Source organism: Exophiala mesophila, assembly GCF_000836275.1.
Source record: "Exophiala mesophila strain CBS 40295 unplaced genomic scaffold supercont1.1, whole genome shotgun sequence".
In the NCBI taxonomy this organism is placed as follows: domain Eukaryota; kingdom Fungi; phylum Ascomycota; class Eurotiomycetes; order Chaetothyriales; family Herpotrichiellaceae; genus Exophiala; species Exophiala mesophila.
In genome coordinates this window covers 1,892,026-1,915,675 of record NW_015622504.1, presented here as the reverse complement: position 1 = coordinate 1,915,675, position 23,650 = coordinate 1,892,026, and the positions used below count along the sequence as shown (strand labels likewise).

General features: G+C 51.1%; 8 protein-coding genes across 8 annotated transcripts; 3 read left to right on the top strand and 5 right to left on the bottom strand.

Annotated features, from left to right (window-relative positions):
* Positions 1–2,319: 2,319 nt before the first annotated feature.
* Positions 2,320–4,212, bottom strand: PV10_00617 (uncharacterized protein). Its single transcript, XM_016364725.1, has one exon. It carries the CDS (start codon positions 3,966–3,968, stop codon positions 2,616–2,618), a length of 1,353 nt encoding a protein of 450 aa, XP_016228374.1. The 5' UTR covers positions 3,969–4,212; the 3' UTR covers positions 2,320–2,615.
* Positions 4,213–4,598: 386 nt separating this feature from the next.
* Positions 4,599–9,533, top strand: PV10_00615 (uncharacterized protein). Its single transcript, XM_016364723.1, has one exon. The coding sequence runs from the start codon at positions 4,768–4,770 to the stop codon at positions 6,349–6,351; it is 1,584 nt and encodes a 527-aa protein (XP_016228372.1). The 5' UTR covers positions 4,599–4,767; the 3' UTR covers positions 6,352–9,533.
* PV10_00616 (uncharacterized protein) lies at positions 7,676–9,265 on the bottom strand (the record flags this gene model as incomplete). Its single annotated transcript, XM_016364724.1, has 3 exons — positions 7,676–8,290; positions 8,339–8,454; positions 8,503–9,265. The coding sequence occupies 3 exons, from the start codon at positions 9,263–9,265 to the stop codon at positions 7,676–7,678; spliced, it is 1,494 nt and encodes a 497-aa protein (XP_016228373.1).
* A 1,419-nt stretch (positions 9,534–10,952) lies between the features above and the next one.
* On the bottom strand, positions 10,953–14,403 carry PV10_00614 (biofilm and cell wall regulator 1). Its single transcript, XM_016364722.1, has 2 exons — positions 12,003–14,403; positions 10,953–11,948 (listed from the first exon to the last, which is right to left on the bottom strand). Exons 1-2 carry the CDS (start codon positions 13,899–13,901, stop codon positions 11,805–11,807), a joined length of 2,043 nt encoding a protein of 680 aa, XP_016228371.1. The 5' UTR covers positions 13,902–14,403; the 3' UTR covers positions 10,953–11,804.
* A 2,911-nt stretch (positions 14,404–17,314) lies between these two features.
* PV10_00613 (uncharacterized protein) lies at positions 17,315–19,090 on the top strand. Its single transcript, XM_016364721.1, has one exon. The coding sequence runs from the start codon at positions 17,551–17,553 to the stop codon at positions 19,006–19,008; it is 1,458 nt and encodes a 485-aa protein (XP_016228370.1). The 5' UTR covers positions 17,315–17,550; the 3' UTR covers positions 19,009–19,090.
* PV10_00612 (uncharacterized protein) lies at positions 19,024–19,989 on the bottom strand. The gene is made up of 2 exons (XM_016364720.1): positions 19,523–19,989; positions 19,024–19,450 (listed from the first exon to the last, which is right to left on the bottom strand). Exons 1-2 carry the CDS (start codon positions 19,772–19,774, stop codon positions 19,319–19,321), a joined length of 384 nt encoding a protein of 127 aa, XP_016228369.1. The 5' UTR covers positions 19,775–19,989; the 3' UTR covers positions 19,024–19,318.
* A 161-nt stretch (positions 19,990–20,150) lies between these two features.
* PV10_00610 (uncharacterized protein) lies at positions 20,151–22,634 on the top strand. The gene is made up of 2 exons (XM_016364718.1): positions 20,151–20,522; positions 20,612–22,634. Exons 1-2 carry the CDS (start codon positions 20,272–20,274, stop codon positions 20,982–20,984), a joined length of 624 nt encoding a protein of 207 aa, XP_016228367.1. The 5' UTR covers positions 20,151–20,271; the 3' UTR covers positions 20,985–22,634.
* PV10_00611 (uncharacterized protein) lies at positions 21,242–22,338 on the bottom strand. Its single transcript, XM_016364719.1, has one exon. The coding sequence runs from the start codon at positions 22,283–22,285 to the stop codon at positions 21,278–21,280; it is 1,008 nt and encodes a 335-aa protein (XP_016228368.1). The 5' UTR covers positions 22,286–22,338; the 3' UTR covers positions 21,242–21,277.
* Positions 22,635–23,650: the final 1,016 nt, after the last annotated feature.

The window sequence follows — 23,650 nt, the reverse complement described above, 5'->3', positions numbered from 1 at the left end:
TCCTCAGGTCTCAGTCCTCAGTCTCGACCTCTTAGCCCTCGGTCCTACATCGGCCGGTGGCTGGTGACTGGCCGTCCTTGGTGAGACTCTTTGCTCAACAGGTTCGTTTGAAGAGAACACGAGAGGAAAGCTTGGTGCAACGGGAACGGGAGAGGCTTGCGAACCAAGGACCTCGACGTTGGCCATTTGTGCCACTCTCCCACGAGGTCCTACTGTCTAGTGCTGCCGTTGCTGTGAGCCTTCAGAGGCCTTGTCAGCTCTGGCAGCTTTGGCAGCTCTTCGGCGCCGACTGCTCGGCTATACAGTGTCAAGTGCAATGTGCTCTTCACAAGGTTTGAGTCCTTACCCCTCCTAGGTAAACCCTGGTCTTCGAGTGGCGTTTAGACTTGAGGGTGTTCACTGCCGACCGTTAGTCTAGCAGGTCTGGCCAGACTCGAAAGCCCAGAGGTACCTGCCGCTTGGGAAAATCACCTGCGACCTCTGCATGTACTGGAAGTACCGTACCTTGTCTGGTTGGTGGGTAGAACGCACCCGCCTTTACCAAGAAATCCTCCGACGAGGGGAACCTTGGTGCGCATACTTAGTGAATGCACATGAAAGCTTGAGTGTCATTCTGTGTCGATTCATCGACGCTGTTCATGTCTCTGTACAGATGTCATCTAGTCATGCGTCAAGACCGTTGACTACATTGAAGTTTGAAATGCGGCATAGGCACTCGGGATTCTATATCTGGTGAAGTTAGATATTCTTTTGGAAGAAGCGTCGAAAGACAGAAATGACGGCGGGGCGATGGGCATCGGCGTCTTGTTCCCTGAGCTCCATCTCGAAGATCGTATGTACGTACAACAATAGTTACCTACAATGCTGATATTCGAAACGACGAGCTCCTAGGCGAGACTGAGACCAACCAACCCCCCGTCTCACCACCACTACTGCATGCATTCTGACTGCCTGCCTGCCTCCAGACTCGTCGGTCCAAGTCGCCAAAGAAGAATCACATCGAAGCTCCAGATGTCTAGTCCGCAACAAGATAATGAACTATCTTTTGAAGTTTGACGTGATGATAATATGCTGCGATGCATATCCCCTGCAACATGTCTAGGATGAATAATGATAGCATGTAGTTCTTGCAGTCCTTACCTATGCTCAGCCATGGTCCCGGTACTTGTGGGAGACAAGGCCATTCCGCGAATTTGGGGACTCGATCTCTCGATAGGCCAGTACCATTACAATTAATAAACTTCATGTACGGAGTACTATAGACCGGCCTCGAAACCCTGCCATACTGAAGATGAATCCTACAAGACTCAATAGTGACGTCCATAGATGGGGAGGGTGGGGGAGGAAACTCCCAGCTCTGTCCAGGACTCCTGGTACAATTAAGCATAGCCTGTGACAGCTGCCAGACTCCCTGCGCCTGAGAACGGTGGGGTCGGGCGTGTCAGTCTGGGTCGAAAACGAAGCCTTGCCTTTCTGACCTGCTCAGTGACCTTCTCTAAGCGGCGTAGAGCCCAGAGTTCGAGGACTCGAGGCGATCACGTTCCAGTATGCGAAGTATGTGTAGACTAGTAGAACAAGGATCGGCTGGCAGTTTGACGAGAGACAAAACCCCCCGACTGGCAGATTGAATCAACATGCATACGGTAAGTTCTACTTGGCAGATGCAAGACCAGTTCATAGTTGATCATGGCTTCTTCAATCCTGGACCCATGATGATTTAGCTCCTCATGCCATGGCCAAATGCGGTACCCTGGTCTAAAGATCACATCACCATCACCATGCTGTACCACCGTGCTGTGAAGAGCATGTGCAACGATCGACCAGTGTGCTTTTATCATACCTGTACATACATATGCGTGATGGTGACTGTGCACACTTGGTTGCCCAGTAGTTTGTAAACAGACCTCAAGGGAGAAAACAAGACTATCACTTTTGTAAACAACCTCGTCTCGCAAATTCCAAGCGACTCTACTGATCAACATTCCTACTCCGGGGAACACACACCCTAGCCTCAAAACCCGAGTACTCATTACTACATAGTACATTGTTCGTGATCATCTACTCCGTACTTATCATTTGGGAGGGCCCAGAACCTTCCGGGCAAACCCCACAACTACTTGGCTAGTCAGTCCATCATCAAGCTAGTTGATTGAATTACAAGTGGTAATGGTCCATTGCTACTCTAGTTCAGTAATACATACGGAGTACATAGTAGAAGAATTCTCAAACCGGAATCTCACTCTGCCCAAACAGCCTTGGAAACCCCTCCCGTCGCACTAATAAAGAAGTCCCTGGTAACCAATGTAGCACTGTACTACTCATGAAAAGTGGCGAACGTTTAACACTGGGGCATGGTGGTAAGGAATACGGAGTACATTCTCGTCCCAGGCGATATTCGTGCTCCGCTCAAAAACTGTCGATCGAGTCGATCCTACCATCTCCTTACGACTATCCATAAGTACCCTTTAGTGAAACTTGCCATGATTGCCTATCTGCTTGCTTGCAAGTGCCCATCCTCCTTGTTTCTTCGTCCAGTGTACTTAGTAACCCCACCGACCGATCTTCGGGCATCGGGGACTACGCGTACACGCTCTCTGTGGGAAATCCCTTCCCCATTATGGCGAGCTACCATTGTCCTCATTATCATCACTGGAGTGGTCCCCGGTGCCCGAGGCATCAGTGCCTGATTCATCCGTGTCGCTCAGTGCCCATTCTCCCAGAAATCCCTCCTCTCGCACCGCACTGGTCAGGTCGACGCCTCGACTTTCGGCCCACTCCAAAATCTTGGAACGATGGACAACCACCGTCGCCAGGTCCTCAGCCTGCTCCTGGTCGGTATGACTGCTGGGCCCATTACCGCCACCCTGTGTTTCTAGGGAATTTTTCTTCTTGCGTCGAGGAACCGTCACCTTGCAGATGCCCATCTCGTTGAGCGCCGCAACCACATCTTCCCCCAGCATGCCTGTGCGATCCCCAAGTTCCTTGACTGTCATCTCTTCCTTCCTTGGCTTGACCGTCCTTCTCTTACTGCCTCGCTTTGGCGCGAAAACCCGTTGGGCATCGGCGTCTGCAGTTTGCCCCATCATGAACCGCGCAATGCGCTCCGACCAGAAGCGCAGGTAACTTTTGCGTCCCATTGCGCTCAGCGGTTTCTCCGGCCCACCAATTACGCCCCCTTCCCACTCCCATCCACTGAGTTTATACGAGACCGCCATCAACAGCTGCCCCAATTGTCGGTGCTGGAACGGAGGAAAAATGAGGATGCACGCGAGGTTGTTCGAGTCCCAGGAAAGATTCTCCTTGGAAAAGAACCCCAGCACCTGGGCCTTCGGCGTCAGATCGTCGTCGAGGGCCGAGAAACTCCTCTTTCGCCCTCGACCCTTGGCTCCAGGTGGCGTCGCCGCAAGCGGTGGAGTATATGTCAATGTGTAGTACTTGAAACCCGCCGTATCGAAGAAGACACTCTTCTGCTCGAGAAAGAGTTTGCCAAACAAGGACAGGTTCTGGCAATACAATTTTTCCTTTTCGCCATCCACTTCCCACACAGCGTAGCCATCCCAATCGTATACTTGCACTGCGCTTTCCGGAACCGGTTGCGTCTCAAGCCCTTGTTCGCGTCGCGCACGATGGTGTATGAGATGTTGAACGTAGTCTCTCTCCTCTGGACAGTAGCGAAAACACGTGGAACACACGTACAATTTGGCACACAGCGGCCCCTCCTTCGTCATGCTATGTGTGATGCCATTCCTCAGGTCTGCTGCTCCCGTCACATGTCTGGTCGAGGGTAGGTTGCTAACGCCTTGGATGATGCTATCAGGATAGGGCGAGTAGTACCATGTATCGAACAGGAGATTTCCCAGGACCACCTGTCCGATGTTTCGATTTAATATTCGGAGAGATTCACGCCGCACTCTGTGCGGTGAGCCTTCCGCTAGTAAGGAAGGAATGCCCTCGGTGGCGGAGGGCATTGTTGTTGATTGTGGTGTCAATACCGCGTAGTCCCTTCAGTCATCGTGTGCTCATTGATATTTGGGGTTTTCAGCAGTGGTCACTTGATGGGACCTCGTCAGAATGTCTGTTGCGTCATCTAGCAGTCGATTTCTTATGCCAGACTTGTGACATCTTTTTCGACCTTCCCGTCATTCACAAAGACAAACACAAGCGACCAACGAAGCGCCATGGAAACATCACAATTATGATCACGTGCTACACTAGCCGTTTCCAGACATTTTCACGTGAGATATATATCTCACCTCGATTGACACGTGATAAATCTCATTGTCTCGACATACTATGGTGCACAAGATGCTCGCCGTAAATTTGCCACCTCTTGCTTCTTTCGAGAATGCCTCGGATAAACATGTAGACAAACAGTAAACAATAGAAACATCTGAGTGGTACTCGATTCTCGAGGATTAGAATGTCACTGCGTGCATACTCGAGGAATAGACTAACTTGATTCGGCTAATAAACTCTGCTGCGGAATGCAAGACAGGCAGGGGCAGAACCAATATGATTGGCAGAAAGTGACTCAACTTCACGCTTCGACTACGGCCTCACAAAAGGACAGATTGGTGCAATTGCATCCAACATTCATTCATTCATTCATTCATTCATTACCTTCCACGCCTTCTTCCTCTTTTCTGTACCATCCTGCACCCTCTTTCGATTCGTCTTCTACACTCGCTCTGTTGTCCCTCTTCCTCATCTCGCATTTTAGGCGTTGTCTTTGTTCATTCATTAAACAACCTGACACGGCATGCAACCATGATCTCCGCCACAGTGCGCTACTGTACCCTACTGCTCTCTCTACTGAGCCTCTCTCTGATCCCTCTATGCAGCGCCGATTCATTGAAGATCGAGCCTGACACCCCTCTTAACCTAATCAAGGCGGCTGCAAAGGATGCTCTTGCTCGCCATGCCAACGCCGAAGCCCTGACATATTTCGACGCCGCAGTCTCTCGAGATCCCTCCGATTCTTCCTCTTTCTACCAACGAGGCATCACCTACTTGTCTCTTGGTCGCAGCCTTCAGGCCGCTGCCGACTTCAACAAGGTCTTGTCACTCAAACCTGATTTTGAGCCGGCTTTAACACAACGCGCCAAATTGAGAGCGCGCAATGGCGAATGGGCCTCGGCAAGAGAAGACTTTCTCGCTGTAGGTGCCAAAGCAGAGGAAGATCTGGCCCGGCTCAACGAGGCAGAAGGTGCTTACTACATTGCAATGGAGGCAGAGAAGCATGGTGATTTCGAAGCGTGTATCAACCAAGCTGGAATTGCAATCATGACCGCCGGCGCGGCCCTGTCTCTTCGTCAGCTGCGCGCCAGGTGTCGTTTCGAACGCGGGGAGATCCAAGAAGGTGTCAGTGACCTTGCTCATGTTCTTCAAATCCACCCCGGCTCCATCGAACCTCACATCCAGATATCAGCCATGTTGTTCTACGGCCTCGGTGATACAGATCGCGGTTTGGCTCAGATTAAAAAATGCCTCCACTCCGACCCGGACTCCAAGCCCTGCAAGTCTCTCTTCCGAGAGGAAAAGATCGTCGCCAAGCAGGTGGACAAGCTCAATGCCCACATCTCAAAAGCTCAATATAGTGCTGCCAGCAAACTCCTGGTAGGCGCCGCAACGGAAGATGAGCCAGGGCTTCTTTCCGACGTCAAGACCAACGTCGGATCCCTCCTCGAATCTGGAGCTATACACCCTCGAGCGCCGTCAGGGCTCTACCTCGACCTGGTCGAGAAAGCATGCCAATGCTATTCCTCGATGAAGTCATCGTCCAAGGCCCAAAAATATTGCTCGGAAGCTCTCACTCTCAACCCCGACTCCCTCTACGGCCTGCTTCATAAAGCCCAAACACATAGCGATGCAGAAAATTTTGAGGCCGCCATCCAGACCCTGACAGCCGCACGAGACAAGCATCCCGACCAGCAAGGTGTGATCGAAGAAAAGCTAAACCAGGCTCAAATTGCGTTGAAACGTTCCAAGACGAAGGACTATTACAAAGTTCTCGGCGTGCCGCGCGACGCAGACGAGCGGACAATCAAGAAGGCTTATCGTGATGCCGTGAAAGCTCATCATCCTGATAAATCAAGGGCAAAAGGCATTCCTAAGGAAGATGCCGAGAAAAAGATGGCATCCATCAACGAGGCCTATGAAGTTCTGAGTGACCCCGAGCTCAAAGCACGATTCGATCAAGGTGAAGACCCCAACGATCCCATGTCTCAGCAAGGCGGCAACCATTTCCAAGGTAGTAACTTTGGAGGTGGCCAACAATTTGTGTTTCAACAAGGTGGAGGACGAGCTTTCAAGTTCTCGGGAGGCTTTGCAGGTTTTCCCGGATTTGGATAGGAATGCCTCAAGAGCAGAAGACTCAGTACCATTCTTGGACATCTTGGAAGAAGTAGGCGTTCCACAGATCCAACTTATTACCTTGAATGCCTTCGAGTTTGGTGTGATGTTTTCAGGCGAAATACCCTATCAGTGGTCTTATGAGATGACAAAGTACTGCCAATTCCGAGGGGACCATGTCGTCATAGGATCGACCGACTCAGTCCATTGAGAGAAGGTCATGAGGATACCTCTGTCCTGGCCTCGAAACTTGACAGATACCAAGTCCACACGGAGACTTTGTTCAAGACGCGACCTTCCTCGCGCAGGCAGCGGTTCGAGACCTTTCCTCCTCCTTGCCAGTCCTGTCAATTGACTATCACTGGTATCAGCTACGAGAAAATCTGCACCATGCTCCGCCCCATGGGCCCCTTTGTCAAAATCCTTGACGACGAGACTTGCACCAGAGGACAGCTGTGCCCAGTTGACATGTTCAACACATCTGAGCACACAACCAGCGCGGTTTGAATGCTGCGAGGATCTTCACTTACCTGGTCACCTGCTTTAGTGGTTGAATCATCAAAGATGTGAAGTTTTGCTTAGAACTGCCGCCGCGGCGTATCCAGATCGAAAGGTGTCGGGCTTTACGTTGGCAATCGCCAGTTGCCATGGATAGAGTAGATGATACACGTATGATTAATGAGACCGTCCACCGACTGGACTGATCTGTTTTCCATACCCGTTCTTCCATCGATTTCCTAGAACCTTTCTCTGTCGTTGCTCCCCAGTCTTGCAGCCTACAGTTTTCTGTTGACGCGAGAACTTGAGTTGCAAATACTTGTGCTTCGCATCTTCGCATCTTCGCATCTGACTGCCACGATCTTCAAGCTCGATCCCGTCGTTCTCGTTGCGGTTTTACACTGCAAGTGCTCCCAGCACCATCATGAAATTATTTGTACTGGTAGATGCCACACAGGACATGTCTGATTAAAAGTCACGACAACCTTGGGCGAGACGGTGCCTTCGGAACTCGACTCTCGGTGCCGACTGGCTAGCCCTTGCGAAAACGAGTGTACCCCTCAATTCATCTTGCTTCACCGGGTCTCGTTCCTATGCAGCTTGAGTCTCACAATCTCTCCATCCATTTGCAACACACCTCAACCTCAAGTTAGCACCACTGGATCCCCGGCATTACTAGCAAGCCATAGCCTTCGTTGAAAACCACCCTTACACAGCAATAATCAAGCACTGTGTGCCATAAATGCTTCATCCGCCCATTCATGTAACAGTTGTGGACAGTGATACCGCCACCTCGAAATGGCCTCGACCACTTACTTGATGGGCGTTAAGGTGACGCGAACCCCTGGCTGGAACGTGCAAGTCCCGCCTCACACGTATTGTTATACCAGGACAGATCGAGGCTGTCCAAGTACAATGTCTTTCTCTGACCCTGGACATTGGCGTAGAAGCTCAATGTGGCCAAGCGATAAAATTGGTAGTCGAAGTTGATGGGCCTCAATTGACACGACGCGAAATCCGGACATGGCGGGAGTCTGAAGTGCTGGGTCACGGCCAATCGCTGGTTTGCGGTGTCCTGGTCCCATTTCCAGCCTTCTGCGACAAAGTCACAGGTAGTGCTTGCATTTTGTGCAATGTTGTCGCAGCCAACCCATGCAGTCCGGGCATTGAACCAGTACGCCGAATTCGACTCTCGAACAGCAGCACCGAAAGCATTCGGAGGAACATACTGACCCCTAGGAAGTCCAAAGGTTGAAGAAATCCGACTTTCGTTGTACTGAGCGAGGCGGGACCCGGAATGTGCTGGGAATGGTTCCCTAGGGGGTGGAACAACCGACCATCCGTTACCCCACTGGAAGTGATGATACCATCCCACATTATTGATTGGAGGTAAATCTGTGGTGTCATTGTTGAAGGTAGAGAAGACAGCAAGATCATCGAACTAGATACTGGGTTAGATCTGTTGGTCCCAACAAGTCCTTGTTCCTACCTCGATTCGGAATGTGCCAACTTCGCCACAATTAGCAGTTGGGCTGGGGTATACATGGCTAGTTGGTAAAGATCCCGGGGGAGTGGTTGTAGCATCAGGGACGGAAGGTGGAGTGACTATAATCTGTCAGGAAGTTCCAAATATACAGAGAAGATTTGACCTACTTGTGGTTTCCCAAGAGGTGAAAGTCAAGACTGATTGTCCATCCCAGTTGTTGCACCAATGAGCAACATGGCCACTGATCGTGGCAGAAATCCAGATACAGGTCTGTCTCTTGGCAATATCACCATTCTCAACTGGACGTGCTGGGATATTGTAGCCATATTCTGATTCTTGGAAGTATCCACCGGGAATGGTACTACTCTCGGTAATGGTTGAGATCGCAGGCTGAGTGACAGTGACAACCTGGATGCTGGTCGCTGTCACTGTGGTGATGAAGGGTCCGCTAGAGCTGATGGTGCCATTTTGTGCATCAACAGGATCCAACGTTGTAGTATGGGTGCATGTCAGATTCCACCCCTCTGTATGGCTTGTAAAGGGGACATGGCTAGTGACATTCGCCGGTTGATGGGGATCCTGATAGGTGGAGGAAGCCGTGACCGCAGGAAGGGGCGAAAGAGTAATGGTAGTGATGTGGATCTCACTAGTAGAGTCATTCATAAGGCCCCTGGCGACTGTGCTGAGAGGAGGAGGAGGGCCGACCGTCACAGTGGTTATACCAGCAACAATGGTAGCACGAGTGATATGAGATGGATCATCACTTTTGGGTCGGTAGAAGACAGATGTACCATCATTGGGGAGTTCTGTAGCCTCAAAGCCAGAAACACGGACAGAATGGGTGAAGACAGGGTTCGCGGTGTTTGGAATGTTTCCGGTAGGGGCCAATTCACTCGACTGTCTAACCTGGAGAGTGTCGATGGATGCCATGGATGCAGCAACAGAGGAGGGGTCTTGCTGAAGGATGGTCACAGTGCCAGGTGTATCGGTGACAGTGACAGTGATGGTGCTGTAGATGGTAAAGGCTTCACATGTTGTCTCAGGCCTGATTCAGTGTCAGTCTCCTTGGAATAATTCCGCAGTCGAATGTGTTTTGAGGTGTAGGGAATGGGTTCAGGGAGACTTACGGCGGGACGCCTTGTCTTCTGAAGGGTAAAATTCCAGCCTGAGCCAAGCTGAAGATTGCCCCAAGCAGGAGAGCGTAGTTGTTTGGCTTCATGGCTGAAGAGAATATCTGATCTCTGTCAGCTCAGAAGCTTGATGTTCTGGCCCTGACGCTGTCAAGCAATAGCAGAGAGAGTTATGACACCGCGTGGCCCAGGAGGCAAGGAACGGAGCAGACAAAGAAGTGTCCTAGACCCCAGCAGCGTGGAAAGAACGAGAGAACACAGTAAGAAAGGGAAGGTAGGTAGGAAGGAGATGAGACTCCTGAATGAGTGAGTGAACTGAAATGAACGTGGGAAGGGAGCCTCTTGAAAGAAGGAAAAGAAGCGGTGTGTCTTTGAGAGGAAGACCGTCAAAGACGACTCCGCAAGCAAAGAGAAAGAAATGGTTGAGGAACAAGTGAGGAAGGAAGGAGCCCCAGCAGAAGGCGAAGAATAGCAGAATCGCGCCTGTCGCGTGAACAAAAATCCTGAGGTGAGGCAGAACGCGGTCTGGAAGGGAAGGCACTTGAATTGCGCGTCTCGCGTCCACCTTCATCATTCACATCTCTGTTGGAACTAGATCTGGATCATCATCTGGCAGTGCTGACTCAAGGCTACTTACATGTGGTATACTCTCCGTCTAAGAAGTTGCGTGCAACATGGTTCAAGATGACCAAGTAAGTCATGGCTGTCAAACTCGATCTCACAAGATCCTCCGAGTAGACTGAACGAGCTATTCCAGCATGCCTTTCGCTAGAAGAACTTCCTAGAAGTCGAACAACTCATATGAAATTGGCCGTCAGAGGTTCCGGTCGACATGAGAATGTTTGCAGGTTATCTCTGTGACTGGTGGACCATAGTATCAAATGTATGAGGGTTTCTTTTCATATCTAGCTCAGCCCTCAAATGCGATCTGGAATCTTTCTGTAACAAGGCTTGTTGCTGCTAGAGATGCTGTAGCACAGAAGAGCCCAGCTGCGCATCTCGTGTCACTTATAGCCCAATCAAGGCCAAGTTGCCGGTTGTGACGCGACTTTCCATCGGATAGAATCATGTTTGAAATAATAGTTGCGTTCGAGGCTGGAAGATGTTCTCCCACAAACATCAGCAGTCAACAACAAGACAGATTGTGGGCTAAATAGAGATCTGGAGATGTACATGGGCAGCCTCCAGTCACGTGAGTGATTCACACTACAGTCGATACTGGTCTATTGTCAGCATAACGATACAGAGAAAAAACCTGGAGAGACAATCCCAGACAGGTACCGCAAGCTTTCCAACTTGACTCGAGACATGTGTCGCGGCCTCGAAAGGTGAAAAGTTCCAGCATCGGTGGCGCGACACATAACCACGAACAAGACCACGGGACTGGGTGGAGTGTTGTTTGATGTGGAAGCACACGCGGACAGATTCAAGACCTAAGCATAATCTGATTGAGATTCGGCTACTCACAGTCTGAATTCGTCAAATCACCGATATCCGGACCAGCCACTTTCATATTATAGGACTAGGTGGTTGAAGCTCTTACTGCTGCTTCAAGATCGACTCTCGCCTGGACTGTTAGGATTGGTTATTATGTGGATAGTCCGGGTCGCTTGTGGCGGACCTTTCGCTTGTATGCTGCGTGGGGCCGAGCTGGTGTCGAAAGGTAACAAGCAGAAAGGGTAATTGTGCTAAGCCAAAGGCTAATGTTGAAGATCCAGACAAAAACCAGATGGATATGCGTGCAAGATTCATGGTGGTCATATTAGGCTAGCTGGGTATAATTGAGTCAGCTGGAACATATCCCCATACGACCGTCCTCACACCACGTCGAGAGGCAAAAGGACTTGCTGCAAATCCGTACACAAGAGAGAGTCTTCCGATCCGGTAGCAAATCGCAAAATAGTTAACGAGTGATGTCAAGAAGCCAGGCGAGGTCATCGCCACTCCGCCAACCCTTTACTCTTCACTGTGCGGAGCGAACAGTCGAAACAAGATTGATCGATAAGTTGGAGATTCCGCGCAATGCCATACCCAAAGTGAGGTTCTCTCAAACTCCCGCTTGCACAAATCCAGAATACCTGTTGTTGCTGCCAAAAATACGAAGCCATGAAACTTCAGAGCCAAAAACACACAGCCGAATCGAAATTGGTAAAAAGAGTCGTCATGGGTATCTCTCAAATGTGGGCCGTCAAGTGTCAAACCTCAAAAGGGCTGCCCGGTAGAATAGTGTACCTCCATATTTCTCGTAATCGTCGTCATATTCTCTTGGGCATCACAGATCATCAATATGAGACCAAAGGCGTTCATCAAGAGCCTGTGGATTGTCGGTAGCCGACGTGTCATCTGGTCATTTCACCGCTCGTGGCAACAGCGACGAGCGCGTCGAGACGATTCATCTCACCACCGTGGGCGCCACGACTACCAAAGGAAGAATTGCGCTGGTGGCGTGCCGAGTCCATGTAGGCCGGTGGAGCAAGGCATGCCTGATCAAAAGTCAATCCTCATCCGTCATTGTATGGCTTCATAACCTAACTTACGGTTTGTTGCGCATCCGTTTGCATTGCGGAATGCGGTGGTTCCATGTACCCATGGCTATTCATGATCATAGGGTGCACCTCGACTGCAGTCATGCCGGGAGTAGGAACTCCATCGCTACTGCTGGAATCCTCAGGCGATGTGCGAGCGGCCATCACGGGGCCATTGTACCACGCCGACCGCTTCGCATAGCGCCCCGAGCCCTGCGCGTCATGCCCATCCCTTGAACGGGGTGGGCCGTGAAACGGTATTGGGCCAAGCGTTTCATTCGGCCGTTGTTGCCCCTCAGTGTGTCGTGCACCGACATTTTGGAGTTCGTGAAGGGTCTGCTGGCCCCAACTGGCCGTTGGTGGGTTTCGGTCAACGTGGTCGTCTAATTCGGGATACTGACTTGGGCGTGGAATATCCCATGCCACGTGTCCTGGTCGGTGGTTGTAGTCAGAATACCTTGCCGTAGTGGGCGGTGCTGTGTCCGCTGGGTGCCCGTCCAGTTGCATCGGGCTTGGTTGTCGTCGTGGGGGAGTATACGGCCGATGCTGGACGTGGTCGAAACTTTCGATTCCAGGAAGTCGCGGAGCCTGCGCTGCAGCTGCAATGGCATGATGTGCGTGGGCGGGTTGAGGGGCATCGGGAGTTTGCGAGTAAGTCAAGCCGCTGGTAGCCGGTCTGCCGTAGTTGAGGTTGGTGGCAGGGTGGGTTGATGGGTGCCAAGTTCGTCTTCTCCAGTCGTCAGTTGAGGATACGCTGTGTCCATGTTGAAACGTAATTGAGCTGGATGGTTGGCTGGCAAACGAGGGTGCATTTGGAGGCGTGTGAGGGTCGGATGAGCCACCCGGGTTCATGTATGTCATGGGATATGCTGGTGGATAGGGGCTTTGAAATGGGTTGGGTCCTGAGGGCACAGAAAGTCGACGAGCTGGTGGTCTGGAAGAGTAGAAACTACCACGCCGGGAGTGAGACGATGGAGGGGATCCTATGGAGGACAGAAACCCAGGGCTTCCCGGCGTGGTAGAGAAATTGGCAGAAGTAGGGGTACTGAAGCCACTGCCATTACTGGCTTCGTACCCACGATACTGTGCTGGAGGGGTCTGTGGGGGTTCGAGAACGAGGCTGTTCCTGTTGGATTCACTGGCCATGAGAAGCGGTGGTGGCCTTCGTTTCGCTTCGGTAACGACACTATAGTTGGAAGAAGTAGACCCAATGCTGGAGGTCGAGAGGTTTCGACTGTGGCCTCGACTGTGGCCGCCGGTACTTCCAGCGGTCCCTGTGCGCGGCCGACCTGTTGGACGCACTCGATCAGTTCTGATCTGTCGCTGGAAACGTGTTCCAGTTGCGGCAAGGGAATCTGTGGGGATTTCCTCATTAACGTGAACCGTCTGAGCATGCTGGCGTAGGTTGTCGAGACGCGAAAACCTGCGGTTACAGTGACACTGAAACGGCCGTTCCCCAGTATGTTTTCTGATGTGACGAGCAAGATGCTCGCTACGTGTGAAGCTCAGATTGCAGGGTGGATAGCCTGAGCAAAAGAATCGTTGCCCCTTTTTCTTGCGAGAGGCCGAGTCCTCGGCCCCATCCTCCTCCTCATTGTCTGAATCATCTAAGTCCTCGTCGTCCAAATCCATGTCGGCGGCTGAGTTTCGGTCACCACCGCCAGAGCTAGGTCCTCTGCCATGTTGTATAGCAGGACCAGGACCATCTCGCTGAACAGGCAGGGTCGATGGCTGTGGCGGCTGGGAGGAAGTTGGAGATGGTCGGGGGTGTTGGATCGCAGTGTCGTTGATCGAGTCAAGATGAGATGAACTGAAGCGACCAGGTCGTGGCGTTGTTGGGGTATCCAGATCTTCAGCGTGTTCTTTTGGTGATAGATTGTCGCTCAACACCAGGGTTGAGATGGCAGCCATGGCGCAGGTAGTTGGAGGCTTACAAGAGGTGAGAAGCCGAAGTGATGCGGCTCAACGCCACGGAGGGGTTTAGCATCCGGAGAAGGAAGCGAGATCAGACGATTGAGATGGTTTGTTGAATTCCCTCAGGTCATTCAAAGGGAGATGGCAGGAGGATGAAAACCAAGGAAAGACTCTGGTGAAGCGGGCGCAAGGTGGCAACGGGCAGCGTCGGAGGGGTTGGACGCCGGCGATAAGGACAGGGATTTCGGCTGTAGTGGGTTGATGGGTACAGCGCAGGCTGGCTGGGATACTCGGAGGGGATGGAGGCGAGAGGAGGGGCGACAGAGGAGACTTAATGATGGTAGTGAATCAAGTCTTGATCAAACCATCAATGGTGACAAATGATAGGGAGGCGAAGGATGAGTATCAAATTACCCTTACAGAGTAGAGTAAAGGTATGTTTAGAAGAGTTAAGATGGTGGATGGTGGATGGCGGATGGGATGACGGATGGGATGACGGATGGTGGAAAGATGTTGTGCCTGTGTAGATCTTGGGACATCCAGACGCTGAAGTCACAGAAGGGTTGGCGCTGGATTTAGCGCCCAGGGCTGGAGATGGCGATGAGGCATGGATGCGAGGCAAGCCTAATCATAACCCCTGTAAACCCATGCAAGTGCCTGGAGTGTGGAGAATGCACAGCAATGACGAACAAAAAGGTGTTCCCGCGCCGAGCGGTGTGCACCAGCCAAAGGTAAAAACCCAGTCCCCAGTTGGTGCTTGTGGCAGGTCAGTGCTTGAAGATTATTAGTCCAAGGCTCTTTTAAGTCGAATACACCACCTAGGAGGATGATGAGTTCGATGCGAGATGTGAGGGAAACTGTGGTCACGGTACTCAGTCTAAGAATAAAAAGTTGATCTTAGTGGAAGTGGAGGTGGCGTTGGTGTTGGTTGTTGGCAATAGTGGTTGGAGTGTGTGAGTGGGAGTGGTGCTGATGATCATCAGCATCAGCATCAGCCCTTCATCATCGTCCAAGAATAATACAACGATGCGATCGTATCTTCATCAGTGTTTCTCCAGTCGAATGACACAGGCTGCATCGCAACGACAATCATCAAATATCTCTTCTCTTGCACGATCTTGAGTCTCTTCTGATTCCCATCGGTCAAGACCTTCAACCAACATGCGAACTGACCCAGATGAAGTGTCAAGCGTCAAGACACGCCGTCATTGCCGTCACCATCGAATGCATTATGCTTTTGTGCACTCTAGGAGTGGACAAACCAGCCTCAATTGAGGGGCAGGATTCTAAGGTGTGGGTGTGTAAAGGGCCAGGAGGGTTTAGATCCTTCCTGTTCCTTGCCACCTCGGATGTGCGCTAGTTACAATTTACGTGTGTAGATGGGGACCAAAGTGCTTGGAACGCCTGGAAGCGGAAACCCAGCGAGGCCTTAGGCGCTGTGGTTGGCTCCAGGCATTGCCTAAGGGAATGATTGGCGGCGCCATGCTGCGGGATGGAGCGTGGTCCAAGTGCTGCAAGAGGCTAATACGACACTCAAGGGACGAAGTCGTACCGCAAGCTCGACTGTCAATAGGCGAGTGATGGGCACCAGGGCAGCCGGGGGCATCCACCATCTGACCTTCTCGGATTCCAGAGGCTGAACAACCAAAGGCTAAGAGCCTCCGCCAACCGTCAAGCCGCACCCAGACCCTTGGTTGACGCAGTCGACTCGGGGCATCCTTGTGAAGGCACGAAGGACACGGGATCTTTGGTGTAGAAACTTGCCTTGGAGCCACCCACCACCATCTGGTTGTGCTGGTCTTTTGATTGTGCAGTGTGCAGTTTGTCTCTTATGTGTTGTGCTCCCACCCGTTGCCAGCTTATGTGTTGTCCATGGTTCCATGGTGTCATGATGCCCTCGAAACCCAATTTGTCCTTGGTCTGTGGGCAACTCTAGTCCATTATTAGTATTACCCTTGTCCGGGTGCCTGTGCTTAGGTGTCGCTCGTCCCCTCGTCCCCTCACTGAACCCTCTGCTGGGACCCGCGCCTGTATGATGCCACGTCTTAAACCATCTCTGCCGCAGTTTCCCCCATGACAAGGCTGTCCAGAGTTTCGTGGCCTTCATCACAAGACATCCACCATTATTAGACTCTCGGACGAGTTCGAGCTAAATGTCGTGACTCACGGATCCGGCATATCGAACATTGAACAATTGGCCAGTGGCATCTGGCAGCCAGCGCATGCGGGATGCCCCACCACTGGTTCGTATTCGCCATTGCCCGTGGGTTCTGGTGCCTAGAAGAAATCCCCCTCGCGGGCATCAAATTCATTTGCTGACCGTGGGTCGCGCACAGGCACCACCAGCCAGCGACTGATCTACTGTTCGGACTATCGGCTCAAAACCGTTAACACACCCAATCTGTTGCATGATCTGGTTGCGAAGTCTCAGGCACACCCGTCGTGGAGTACGCAATGGGCCTGATGTGCTCGTCAGCGCGCCCACTGCGGCCTAAGACGCGCACGCACGATCCCTTGACCTTCCCGATCCATCCCATCCCAGGCACAAGGAACACATGTCATGTCAGGTACTTTTCCATCATCTCACCAATGACCATCAGCTTGGATTTTAGTTGACCAGACACATCAGATGACCTGATGACACTTCCCACCTTGGTCATCCTCACCTGCATGATCCACGACCAACCGAAGGCCTCCGAAGCGATCGTTACCCCTACTCTTTTCGCCTTTTTCTGCTTTCCCCTCCCAGGGAGATCGACGACAATAACGCAAGGTCGGTTCTCATTATCATGCAACTAGCAATTCGCTATTATATTTCTCACATGTGCCCTACACGCTCATCCCGCCACTCCCTCTGATGGTGACAAATTGTCAAGGTAGGCAAGCAACAGCCTCGGGGCAATGGCTGGTATTTCAACATAACCTACATGACGCGGTGAGATAACAATGAAGTCTTTTACCTGCAAATAGAACACAATCTGGTCAAGATTGATAGGCAGAAGGGGCAATACCCTCGTGGATCAAAGGGAGGGCCGAGGCCCAGGCCTCGTGTAACCCTGAAGCTGTAGCCGCCTGGAAGTTCGCACCTGTCAACCGTTACCTTATTACTCTTTAGTGAAGTATCGGACACGTTAGGTACCTACCGGAGAGTTACAGTAGTGCGAAATCACTTGACCTCAGACCGTAGAGGGGCACGAGGGGTACTCAGGGTCCTAAGAGGGGTCGTGTCCTAGCCTAAAGTGCCTAACTTTAAGCCGCCCTGGAACGCCTGGATGCCCAGGTTTCAGCCTTGCCTCCCTTATCGAATGCCCGAGGATCAGCCGGGAGTCGCTCAAGGGGCCTTGCACGCCTTGGCATAACTCATGGTCACCACAGCCTCGTGAAGCAAGATATTCCTCAACCCTCGTGTCGCCAATTGAACGGAGAGATTCTGGGAGTGCACCACATGGAGTGGTTTTCTCCTCAGTTTCCTCAACATCTCCTATCCTTGTGTTTGCAAAAGAGGCAGAGCAAAATTCTGTCACACAGCGTTTTCCCAGCCTCGCTGCGATGATCACACCCTAGACCACGACTCTTTCGCAAAACGAAAGATAGGTACTCAATCATTGTTTTTCATCTGTGAAGGAGATCGTATTATAAAGCAGTCATGGCAGCTGCGGCATCTGGCCCTGCCACCTCTTCTTACATCAACTTCGAAACCCTGACGTCTGACGACTTTTCACCATATACACACGCCAACTCTCTTGTCTTGGCCTCAAACAACCCATCAGACCCCAACATTGACCTGACCACACCCCTTTCACGTGTTCTCTTTGATTTACAAGAGATCGACTCACACATCCATACTCTGACCTCCCGATCAGCCCTTGACATCTTAAAGTATACCTCGACCCAGAACGAGGCGGCCCAAAGAATTCTATCTCGAGTCGAAGATGAAAGGAAACGACTCGTCGTGAGTTACGAACGCCTGGAAAAGGAAATCTTCTTGCGCCATCAACGTGCTCTCGAAGCCAAGACGAGTGCTCAACGGAGCTGGGAGGTACTACGCCTGGGCCGTGGGGTTCAGAGGATCCTTGGTCTCGCACGACAGCTGGAAACTCTACTGGCAGAATCAGGTCTGGGCGGTCCGAGGTATGGCAAGGAAGACTATAATGCTCTTTTGACAGCTTCTCTCTCTGTCCTCGCGTTCCGAGACACCATGAATGCGCCCGAGGGTAATGATCTTGGACGCATCACAATGGTCAAGACCTTACGGGGTCGTGGCTTCGAAGATGGTGAAGCTCGGATCCTCGACTATGCGAGGAGGGTGGTTCGCGAATTCTCCATGACCACGTTGTCATCTTCAACGACCAACACCACATCTGGTCACGGTCCGACATACCGCGAAGCAGAAGATAGTCGTGCCCGGTTCACGGCTGCAGTGCAGATGCTCTACTATCTCTCACCTGCTCCAAGGATCGAGGGTGACAAGATGAACAAAAAGGACTTCGAGCCTGACTATTTTCTGAGGGCGTCGCAAGGTTATCTACAAAGTGCCATCACTTCGAGCTCGGCTGCGATTGGTCGGGCATTAGGACAACTACCAACACCATCACTCGATCGTGCTCTTTTGGAAGCTAGCGCCAGATGTCAAAACATTGTTGCATTGGAAGTGCTATTGGGAGGGATCCCTGCTCCTGTCCACCCGTTATTGAAATCAGAGCCGACCGAGGTTAACATCGACCGTTTAAAGATTGGTGATGAGGAGGACGAAGACGACTCTAGCGACGTAGCTGAAAAGCCACCGCCAGAGTCGTTGTTGTCGATCCTTCTCACGGCACTCGACACCTCATCTCTGCCGTCTTATTTCTGGCGCTCTCTCGCATCGTCACTCTCGACCAGGGTGTCGGAGATTCTCACTCGTGGTGGGCTGGCAGCTCGCACCCTCAAGAGTCAGAAGGACACTGTCCGGGCAGAGATTCGAGATTGCGTCCTGCGAGGCTCTAGACTACCCAAAAGTGTCGTTCTGGTGGATGGTAGAAAAGCCGAGGAACAGGTACTAGGGAATTGGGAACGAGAGGCCGCTGTTATGGCCGGCAGTGTTGTCGGTTTGCTCGGAAGGTAATGCAGATGCAAGACATGTGAGCGAAGATGATATTATTGGTAGTTGTCAATAGCTTTGATGAAGCCTGACAATTGAAATCTCGGAATCCCTCGCTATGCAACCATTCTTGTCCAGTCGTACATTTCCAACTGTTTACTACTATACAAAGCCATTGAACTGCGTCGGCGAACTTTCCATCTGGTTGTGAGTCCGGATGACCGGCCGATATAAAACTGGCGAGTGTCTTTCCCTGGGGATCTTGTGGAATGCTGATTGGTCTTTTGGCACAGTATATTGGTCGATAACACCTCTATCGTCCATCGAACGACCATTAAAACCACGCTCCTCGAGCTTTTCTCTCCGCCTTCAACTTGGCCACCACCGCATCATCTTCTGCCTTGATCTTCGCTATCGTCATATCGCGATTATATTCCATGACTCTTTTCTCCTTGAAGTATTTGATCTAGTACAGTCACTGTTAGACTCCAATGCGTCCTTTTCTCCAAGGCTAGGATGGTAGCCAGTTTCCACTCACCCATGTCTTTGCACAGTCTCGCTCGAATTCGGCGTACTCTGTCGGGCATACTTTGCGCGCCTTTTCGTCTTCCTTGACGGCACTCAGGATATCATTCTTGTCCAGACACTCAAAGAAGAGATCTCTTGATTCGTAGCAAAGATCTCGAGCGTTGCGGTCGGGGGCTACATAGCCACCGTCGGAAGACTTCTTCCGCACTGGTTCTGGTTGTGCAGGCGCTGAACCACCTAGCCATGTCGGTAGCCAGCCCATATTTCTTTTATAGAGAGGAGGAGGGGTAGGTTCGGAGGGAATGCGAGAATGTCGCTTCAACGGTGGGTTGCGGAGTTCAGAGCCCTCGACGTGTACAAGGCTTTTTGATCAACCCGAGTGTGCTGTTAAATCACAAGTACCAGTCAAAGCAGGTTCACCTGGTGCCTATCCGTGTTTTGGTGGGCTCAAAAATGATCATTCATTCTTCCATGAACTCGGAATCATTGACATCCAATGTGAAGATGTGCTGCCGTCATGCCCGTAATTTTTCCCAATGCGGAAGTGGCGGCGCCTCTGAAACACGTGATATGACTTCCGCCAGCCTCGACATCCTCATGTCGATTATTGTCACCAGGGTGTCATCTCCTCTCTTTCTTTCATCCCTCATATAATTTGCCGTCCCCCTCGCTATCCGTCTCTCAACAAAGTCAAAGGTACGACGAGGACGTTCTAAAAAGCCTGACTTTCCCCGAGATCACCTCCCTCCCGTACGGCGAATGCCACCCCGTCGACGCAAACCACCTCGCGCAGGCGCACTTACCGAACTACCTCCTTTGAAGATCGTCCGCTCCATTGTGTTACTCCAGGCGTTCTACTACTTACTCGCCTTAATATTAATACTCTTCACAACCCTGGTCCTGGGCCAAAAGTTCTCCATTGGTCTGATCTTTGACTGGAGAAGTGTCCGCGGCGACAATACCATCGGCTGGACCGTTGGTGTTCTCTGGGTTTTGGTCGGTTTCATCACGTAAGAGACCCATCTATGCTGTTTGATAGACTGATGCCATGAGCTGGCACTTGCAAAGTATATGGACTGACAATATATCTAAATTGCAGTGTTATCCCAATCCTACTCCTCGTCTCCCGATCCAAACTCGTTCCCGATTTCGCCTTGACCATCCACTTTCTTCATTTACTCATTACCTCCCTCTACACTCACTCCATTCCCTCGAATCTTCTCTGGTGGGGTCTCGAGGCACTCAGCGCATTTCTCATGGTTAGCTTGGGCGTCTGGGCTTGTCGATATCGTGAGATGCAGCCCATATCATTTGGTGCTCCTGGACCGAAGACAGCAAAGGCCACGGACACACCAAATGGGTCCGCGGACCCAGAAGGTTACGTCCGTGGCGGTCAGGGATCTGGAAGAAATCTGGATTCTGGGCCGAGTTATGAAATGGTCAATGTTACCAGGGGTGACGACAACGTATGAACCTCATGCAAGCGAAGTCCCTAAAATTGCCCCTACAGTCATTGTGATACTACATTTCGGCCTGTCTTCATTATCAGCGATGTGAGAGATCCCGGATCAATGGGGCCACATCTGTTACCAGTACACGGGGCCTCCCAGCCCCATCACGCGGAGCAATTCCAGGCAGAGAAGATGAATCTGAAAAGGAAAACAGTCTCGCATTTGCGGCGCAAACAAAGAATGACGGCTCAGGATACTAGCACAGGTGCCCAGAAGAGCAGAAAGGTTACTTTTTATGACTCTTGGTCACCATTTCAGGTGCTCTCAACCTCGGATAAAATCTGTGGCAGTTCGAACATCTCATAACTATCCTGCACACTCCGCTCTTTTGGTTCCCAGCCCAGCTGTCTCAGCCTGACTGCACGACTTCTGCTGTTCAACCCAATGGTCGCTCCAGTATACTCTCTTCCGAAAAGATCATCATAGTCACTCTCCGGAATGGTCTTTGGCTCCGAACTCTCAACTTTTCCAGCTTTCGCGAGACCTTGTCCGATCATTGTTGCAATGGCCTTCCATGAGGTATCACATCCGTTTTCACAAAAATAATAAGGGTTGTCGAGAAACTCGTCGGGTGCACTGGCCTCCATATGGTGCAATAATACAATGTATGCTCTGGCCAGATCCAACACATGGATTTGTGATTCAACACTCAAGCCTGGGCCTACATGGCCAGCATAGCCGTGCTTCAGGGCAAACCGGGTCAACGTGGGGATCTGAATGGACAGTCGGCGATGGACTGGATTGAATCCATATATGAGTGGTGGGATCATGATAGCGATCTTCGCTTTGTCACCTATTTCCCTCTGGGCTCGCACAATGGTCAAATCGATAGGACGATGCGGCGCGTCATCTGCAACGGAATCGACCTCGGCGCGATTATCGTCGTGGTAGATCTTGTCGGACTCGAAAGCGCCATTGGAGTCATCGTTCAACACGCCAGTGCCTGAAGTGTGAATGAATATTGTCGACTTGCCTTGGCCAGCTCGTTCGCGAATTCCATCGAGAACAGCTTCGACACTGGGGAGATGGTCGGCTGTTGCGGTATGGAAGATGATGTCATGTTGGAGAGTCTGGTTCTTGATGGTTGTTCGGTCATCAAGGTTCGAAACAACAAAGGTTGCGCCAGAGAGTTGGATCTGTTGACCATGGGCCACTCGTCGAACCAAGCCTGTTACCTTGTAATTCTCGGATATCAGACGGTCCAGGACATTCCAGCCAATAAAACCTGGCCCAATGATCAAGACTGATTTTCCTGACGACATGGCAGTATCATCCGAGCACTGAGTTACAGGATCCTTCTGAACGGTCACTAATGGGTTTACTCTGGTTGGGAAGCGCTTCTTTTGACCGTGAAGGTATAAGGCGCGCGACAATATTTGAATAGATCAACAGATGACAAATCCATGACGTCAAATTTGGAGATAGAAGATGGGTTTTATAAGCCAGAGCCTACTTGATCATATCTACTACTTAATGATATCCAGCATCTAGGCCCATGTGTATACTCTTCTATGTCTGTACGGCCTTAGGATGTATTTCTAGATAAGTAGGAGCTGGAGAGTTTGGACTTCAACTGACAAGAGGGGGACATTTCGGGTGATCTGATGTAATCCCACTCGTTCATACCAATCTTCCTATGAAAATCAAATCACAAGTGATCAACCAGGCCTTATCTCGTCCATGGTAATCTTCTTGCCCCCTTCATACCGTAGATCTGTACCGTGAACCGATGCCATTTCCATTTTCCAGTTTCCATTTCCGCATACTAGTTTGGATACACATGGCAATTACAGGTAATTTAATCGTATGATCGACAGGCCACAGTCAGTAGGAGAATTCATGCCAGCCACTTACAATCCAGTTCATTAGACCGCAGCAGAGTTCCGTCAACCCCATTCAACCAATCATTCCCAGCCAACTGTCCGGAAAAACAAAATGGCCATGAATTTGATCAGGTGGTGGCAAAGACGAAACACAGTATCCAGGATCCGCCCAGTCAACCAGTCAGGCTGTCAGGAATCGACCTCAAGCGTCACAGCGTCTACCATCTACATTTCCGTCCATGTGTCCATCCATTTTATTGGACCTGACACACTAGATCGAAATCACTAAATCGACCTTGATGTGGTGTTAGCAGATGTATCAGTCTTCCTTTCCACCACCTCAGTCCACCTTTTCCCGCTCCAATCACCTGGTTCAGTGACTTGAAATGCCCATCTTTGGTTGTATACCTGTCCAAATACGGAAATATTGTGTTGACTTCGTGACACGCCTGGGAAGCCTTTTTCCGGGAATGAGAGGGGGGGTTTGTCGATGGTTTCTCAAATAGATAATACCTAGTCTCTTGGATTTTCCTGGTGGGGTTGTGCATACATACCAACCAGCAAAGGAAAACTCGTTGGTATTGGCGGTGGTGTTTCCTACCTCTGCCATTACGAGTACCTATGTATGTATGTACTACGACTACTTGCCCTTCTGATCGACTTCGGATGATGTGACCAACACGGCCAACAGAGGCGCTCATTTCTTGGCCTCAGCGGAGTTGTTTAGCCTCGTTTTCCAGAATCGGATGTTCAACGCTTCACTGGGGGATTCATGTCCATCCATAGAAGGGAGAACACGTTACA

Coding starts and splice junctions, on each gene's coding strand:
- PV10_00617 (XM_016364725.1), bottom strand. CDS start 3,968: ATGCCCTCCGCCACCGAGGGCATTCCTTCCTTACTAGCGGAAGGCTCA.
- PV10_00615 (XM_016364723.1), top strand. CDS start 4,768: ATGATCTCCGCCACAGTGCGCTACTGTACCCTACTGCTCTCTCTACTG.
- PV10_00614 (XM_016364722.1), bottom strand. CDS start 13,901: ATGGCTGCCATCTCAACCCTGGTGTTGAGCGACAATCTATCACCAAAA. Junction 11,949..12,002: donor AAACGGATGCGCAACAAACC/GTAAGTTAGGTT, acceptor ACTTTTGATCAG/GCATGCCTTGCTCCACCGGC.
- PV10_00613 (XM_016364721.1), top strand. CDS start 17,551: ATGGCAGCTGCGGCATCTGGCCCTGCCACCTCTTCTTACATCAACTTC.
- PV10_00612 (XM_016364720.1), bottom strand. CDS start 19,774: ATGGGCTGGCTACCGACATGGCTAGGTGGTTCAGCGCCTGCACAACCA. Junction 19,451..19,522: donor GAGACTGTGCAAAGACATGG/GTGAGTGGAAAC, acceptor TGACTGTACTAG/ATCAAATACTTCAAGGAGAA.
- PV10_00610 (XM_016364718.1), top strand. CDS start 20,272: ATGCCACCCCGTCGACGCAAACCACCTCGCGCAGGCGCACTTACCGAA. Junction 20,523..20,611: donor GTTTTGGTCGGTTTCATCAC/GTAAGAGACCCA, acceptor TCTAAATTGCAG/TGTTATCCCAATCCTACTCC.
- PV10_00611 (XM_016364719.1), bottom strand. CDS start 22,285: ATGTCGTCAGGAAAATCAGTCTTGATCATTGGGCCAGGTTTTATTGGC.